General features: G+C 51.5%; 1 protein-coding gene across 1 annotated transcript in view; it reads right to left on the bottom strand.

Annotated features, from left to right (window-relative positions):
* The window catches only part of kcnj6 (potassium inwardly rectifying channel subfamily J member 6), a gene marked incomplete at both ends in the record, with an annotated part of 25,720 nt that extends 24,744 nt beyond the window's left edge, over positions 1-976 (bottom strand). The window contains one exon of the mRNA XM_079804800.1: positions 88-976. Coding sequence (XP_079660926.1) covers positions 88-976 — 889 coding nt within the window. The remainder of the gene's footprint in view (positions 1-87) is intronic.
* Positions 977-7,500: the final 6,524 nt, after the last annotated feature.

Raw genomic sequence — 7,500 nt, 5'->3', positions numbered from 1 at the left:
TCTCTCTCTCTCTCTCTCTCTCTCTCTCTCTCTCTCACACACACACACACACACACACACACACTCTCTGACGTGGCTCAGACTGACCTGTGGCCTCCACCATGCCCTCCAGGATGACCACGATCTCCAGCTCCTCGTGCTCCAGCTGCTGTCTGGAGATGTCCCAGAAGGGGCTGAGCTGGTTGATCTCGTGGCAGATGATGAGCGGCGACACCAGGAAGAGCCGATCGTCCCCCGTGTCGTATCCCACGTTCATGTCCGTCTGGTTGAGCGGGATGAACTCGCCCTCCTTCGTCTGCTTGGACTTGATGAGCTTGGCTCGGATCGACGCCTCCACGATGTGCGAGTTGCGCAGGTCCCCGACCCGGAACATCAGGCAGAGCCGGCCATCCCGGATGGAGATGACGGCGTGGGTGGAGAACACCAGCGTCTCCGCCCGCTTCTTGGGCTGCGAGATCTTGACGAACATGCAGCCGACCATGAAGGCGTTGACGATGGAGCCCAGCACGGACTGGACCAGCAGCAGCACGATGCCCTCGGGGCACTGGTCCGTGATGACCCGGTAGCCGTAGCCGATGGTGGTCTCCGTCTCGATGGAGAAGAGGAAGGCGGAGACGAAGCCGTGCAGGTTGTTGACGCAGGGGGTCCACTGGCCGTCCCCGATGTGCTCCAGGTCCCCGCGGGCGTAGGCGATGAGCCACCACATGAAGCCGAACAGCAGCCAGGTCACGGTGTAAACCAGCACGAAGATGAACAGGTTGAACCGCCACTTCAGGTCCACGAGTGTCGTGAAGATGTCCGTGAGGTAGCGGTATGTTTCCCGCACGTTCCCGTGGTGGACGTTGCACTTGCCGTCTTTGCGGACGTAGCGCTGGGGTTTGGCCCGGATTCGCTCGCGGTCCTGCGGCGGCTCATTATCGACCCGCGGACGCTTCGGCTGCCGGACCGTGAGCGGGCTCTCGACATCCTGATCCATCTGGACTAGCGGACGGTTCTGAGCCTGGAGGGAGAGAGACAAGAGCAGATCAGTGAGCCGTTCACACACACACTCCTCACACCACACACACACTCCTCACACCACACACACACACTCCTCACACCACACTCCACACACACACTCTTCACACCACACACACACTCTTCACACCACACTCCACACACACACTCCTCACACCACACACACACTCTTCACACCACACTCCACACACACACTCTTCACACCACACTCCACACACCACACTCCTCACACCACACACACACTCCTCACACCACACTCCACACACCACACTCCTCACACCACACACACACACTCTTCACACCACACACTCCACACACCACTCTCCTCACACCACACACACACTCTTCACACCACACTCCACACACCACACTCCTCACACACACACTCCTCACACCACACTCCACACACCACACTCCTCACACCACACACACACACACACACACACACACTCTTCACACCACACTCCACACACACACTCCTCACACCACACACACACTCTTCACACCACACTCCACACACCACACTCCACACACCACACTCCTCACACACACACTCCTCACACCACACTCCACACACCACACTCCTCACACCACACACACACACTCCTCACACCACACACACACTCTTCACACCACACTCCACACACACACTCTTCACACTACACTCCACACACCACACTCCTCACACCACACACACACTCCTCACACCACACGCCACACACCACACTCCTCACACCACACACACACTCTTCACACCACACTCCACACACCACACTCCTCACACACACACTCCACACACGACACACCACACACCACACACCACACACCACACACACACACACACACACTCCTCACACTACACTCCTCACACCACACACACACTCCTCACACCACACTCCACACACCACACTTCTCACACCACACACACACTCTTCACACCACACTCCACACACCACACTCCTCACACCACACACACACACACACACTCCTCACACCACACTCCACACACCACACTCCTCACACCACACACACCACACTCCACACACACACTCTTCACACCACACTCCACACACCACACTCCTCACACCACACACACACTCCTCACACCACACGCCACACACCACACTCCTCACACCACACACACACTCTTCACACCACACTCCACACACACACTCTTCACACCACACTCCACACACCACACTCCTCACACCACACACACACTCCTCACACCACACGCCACACACCACACTCCTCACACCACACACACACTCTTCACACCACACTCCACACACCACACTCCTCACACACACACTCTTCACACCACACTCCACACACCACACTCCTCACACCACACACACACTCTTTACACCACACTCCACACACCACATTCCTCACACCACACACACACTCCTCACACCACACACCACACACACACTCCTCACGTCAAGATGGCGCCGTACTAGTGGCAGCCTGCTGTAGCAGCTCTGTGCCTTGTTGTGTCTGTGCAGTGTTTTAAGTGTTTTAAGTCAATTTTTATCTTTTAACTTTTTATATAACCTGGATAACATCACAACCAGTATGATGGACGTCCGAGGCAGGGGTCGCGAGTGGATTGTTTACACACGTGAGCAGCTGATAGCGCTAGCTTGTCCAACTGTATTCACCGGGGAGAGACCATCGATACCGGATGAGTTGAAGAAAAGGAGTCGCGGCTGTAGAGTCGGTACATTACGGAGGGCAAAGAGACGAAGATTTAAGCCATATCTTCCATCGGTAATAATGGGGAATTTGAGGTCACTTGCAAATAAGACTGATGAATTGGCAGTGCTTGTGAGGAGTCCGAGGGAATACCGGGAATGCAGAATCATGTGTTTTACTGAGACGTGGCTACATGAACATATTCCAGACGCTAATGTGACAATCAGTGGCTTTCACATTGTGAGAGCTGACAGAGACACTTCCGCGAACGGTAAGAGTAAAGGAGGTGGACTCGCGGTTCTAATCAACAACAGATGGTGTAATCCGGGACATGTTCATCTTAAGGAATGTTTCTGTAGTCCGAACATTGAGCTGATGGCCATCGGTATTCGTCCCTTTTATCTTCCGCGAGAGTTTACTAGCACGATCTGTGTTGCTGTTTACATTCCACCGACTGCTAATGCGGAGGCTGCGTGTGACGTCATACACGCTGTTACAGCCAAACTTCAAACACATCAGCCTAATGCCCAAATAATTTCTGGCGATTTTAATCATGTTTCTCTCTCATTAATACTGCCAACCTACCATCAATTTGTGAATTGTTCAACACGAGGAAACAGAACACTAGATCTATTATATTCAAATGTTAAAGAGGCTTATATTTCCACTGCCCTCCCCCCACTTGGCAGATCTGACCACAGCCTTGTCCTGCTTACACCACATTACAGGCCTATTGTTCAACATCAGCCTGTGACCACAAGGATAGTGAGGAGATGGACTCAGGAAGGGGTGGAGGATCTGCGCGGTGCACTGGATATCACAGACTGGGATGTACTGTGTGAGCCACATGGGGATGACATTGACAGTATGGTAGTTTGTGTCACTGATTACATCAATTTCTGTGTTGATAACATCATTCCCACTAGCAAAGTACGCTGTTTCCCAAACAACAAACCCTGGATCACCAGTGGCCTAAAGGCTCGACTAAATGAAAAGAAGAGGGCCTTTAGGAAGGGCGACAAGGATGAGGTAAAACGTGTTCAAAAGGAGCTCAAACGGAGGCTGAGGGAAGGCAAGGATGCTTACAGGAAGAAACTTGAGGATAAACTCCAACAGAATAGGGTGAGAGATGTTTGGAGCGGTATGAGAGAAATTACTGGCTTTAAACAGCCAGGGACTGCAATGGAGGGGAACCTAGAGATGGCTAACGAGTTGAATCAGTTCTTCAACCGGTTTGATTTAGGGCCCCATGCTGCTCTCCAATGCCCATCGCCCCATAGTTACTCCACTGTGCCGATAGAGAACACCGACGACAATCATTCTCACCTTCAACTCCCTCAGGAGCTTCCCTCTCAGAATCTCTTCACTGCTGACAGCTGTCAGGCCACATTGACCATCACAGAGGACCAGGTTAGGAAGGAGCTTGAGAGACTTCACCCGGGTAAGGCAGCAGGACCTGATGGCATTTGTCCAAGAGTCCTAAGAACCTGTGCCGACCAGCTGAGTGGAGTGCTCCAGCGTCTGTTCAACTTAAGCCTTAGCCTGGTAAGAGTTCCGGTGTTTTGGAAAACCTCTTGCCTTGTCCCAGTACCAAAGAAGGGGCGCCCCACCATTCTAAATGACTATAGGCCAGTAGCACTGACTTCCCATATTATGAAGACCATGGAGAGGTTGGTCCTGGCTCAAATGAGACCTCTAGTTGATTCAGTGCGAGACCCCTTACAATTTGCCTACCAACCACGGGTGGGTGTGGACGATGCTATCATCTACATGCTGCAGAGGGTCTATTCACATCTGGACAGGGCTGGTAGCACTGTGAGAATAATGTTTTTTGACTTCTCCAGTTCTTCAACACCATCCAACCAACATTACTGGGAAGGAAAATGGATATTATGCAGGTGGACTCCTCCATAATCTCATGGGTCATGGACTACCTCACAGGCAGACCACAGTTTGTGAGACTGCAGAACTGTGTGTCTGAGCGGGTGGTGAGCAACAGGGGTGCTCCTCAGGGAACGGTCCTGTCTCCATTTCTATTTACTCTATATACCTCAGACTTCAATTACAACTCAAAGTTATGTCACCTCCAGAAATTTTCAGATGACTCCGCTGTGGTTGGTTAAATTGAGGGTGGGCAAGAGACGGAATATAGAGCACTGATCAACAACTTTGTGAAGTGGTGTGGAGTGAACCATCTACAAATAAATGTAACCAAAACAAAAGAACTGGAAATCGATTTCAGGAGGAAGAAAGATCATCCCTCACCTATTTCCATTCCCGGCAGAGACGTAGAGATAGTGGACTCCTGTCGGTATTTAGGGATCCACATAGATGACAGACTTGACTGGACAAAAACACAGAAGCGATCTACAAGAAGGGCCAGAGCAGACTCTATTTCTTGAGAAGACTCCGGTCCTTCAATGTGTGTAGCAAGATGCTTCACATGTTCTATCAGTCTGTCGTGGCTAGTGCCCTGTTTTAAGCTGTAGTGTGCTGGGGCACGCGGATAAAAGCTGGAGATGCCAAAAGGCTGAATAAGCTTATTAAGAAGGCAGGCTGTGTCATTGAATTGGATCTGGAAATGTTTGGGGTTGTTACAGAGAGGAGAATAATGGCCAAGCTGTTGACCATTACAAACAATACCTCACACCCCCTCCACGACATGCTTGCTGGAATGAGAAGTACATTCAGCAGCCGGCTGATCCAGCCACGGTGCAGCAGAGAACGCTACAGTCATTTATGCCTACTGCTGTGAGACTTTACAATTCATCCCTGTGCCGAAGTACCATTAATTCTTCATTTTAGAAATTAGGTTACTATATCTGTCGCATAACTGTACTTAATGCAGTTAAATACATATAATTATTTATTATATGTGTATAGTACGTTTTTATGTGTATTGTGAGTACTTTTTAATGTCTTCATGTATTGCTGCTAACGCACTTTAATTTCCCAACTGGATCAATAAAGTACTACTACTACTACTCCTCACACCACACACACACTCCACACACCACACACACACTCCTCACACCACACACACACTCCTCACACCACACACACACACTCCTCACACCACACTCCTCACACCACACACACACTCCTCACACCACACACACACTCCTCACACCACACTCCACACACCACACTCCTCACACCACACTCCTCACACCACACACACACACTCCTCACACCACACACACACACACTCCTCACACCACACACACACTCCTCACACCACACACACACTCCTCACACCACACACACACTCCTCACACACACTCCTCACACCACACTCCTCACACCACACACACACACTCCTCACACCACACACACACTCCTCACACCACACACACACTCCTCACACCACACACACACTCCTCACACCACACACACACACTCCTCACACCACACTCCTCACACCACACACACACACTCCTCACACCACACTCCTCACACCACACACACACTCCTCACACCACACACACACACTCCTCACACCACACTCCTCACACCACACACACACACACACACTCCTCACACCACACACACACACACACACACTCCTCACACCACACACCACACACACTCCTCACACCACACACCACACACCACACTCCACACACACACACTCCTCACACCACACACCACACACACACTCCTCACACCACACACACACACACACACTCCTCACACCACACTCCTCACACCACACACCACACACACACACACACTCCACACACCACACACCACACACACACTCCTCATACCACACACCACACTCCACACACACACTCCACACACCACACACACACACTCCTCACACCACACACCACACACACACTCCTCACACCACACACCACACTCCACACACACACTCCTCACACCACACACCACACTCACACTCCTCACACCACACACCACACACCACACTCACACTCCTCACACCACACACCACACACCACACACACACTCCTCACACCACACACACACACTCCTCACACCACACACCACACTCCACACACCACACACACACTCCTCACACCACACACTCCTCACACCACACACACACTCCTCACACCACACACACCACACACCACACACCACACTCCACACTCCACACACCACACACACACTCCTCACACCACACACACACTCCTCATACCTCACTCCACACACCACACACACACTCCTCACACCACACTCCACACACACACTCCTCACACCACACACCACACACCACACACCACACTCCACACACCACACACACACTCCTCACACCACACACACACTCCTCATACCTCACTCCACACACCACACACACACTCCTCACACCACACTCCACACACACACTCCACACACACACTCCTCACACACACACACACTCCTCACACCACACTCCACACACACACTCCTCACACACACACTCCTCACACCACACACCACACACACACTCCTCACACCACACTCCGCACACACACACTCCTCACACACACACTCCTCACACCACACTCCACACACACACTCCTCACACACACACACACACACACACACACACACACACACACACACACACACACACACACACACACACACACACACACACACACACACACACACACACACTCCTCACACCACACTCCACACACACACTCCTCACACACACACTCCTCACACCACACTCCACACACCACACAAGTCAAGTCAACTTTATTTATATAGCGCTTTTAACAATGTAGATTGTTTCATAGCAGCTTTACAGTGTTAAACAGGAAAATAATGCAG

This window comes from Gobio gobio (genome assembly GCF_949357685.1).
Source record: "Gobio gobio genome assembly, chromosome: 22".
In the NCBI taxonomy this organism is placed as follows: domain Eukaryota; kingdom Metazoa; phylum Chordata; class Actinopteri; order Cypriniformes; family Gobionidae; genus Gobio; species Gobio gobio.
The sequence above is the reverse complement of the archived record's forward strand: the minus strand, read 5'-3'. Positions and strand labels throughout refer to the sequence as shown.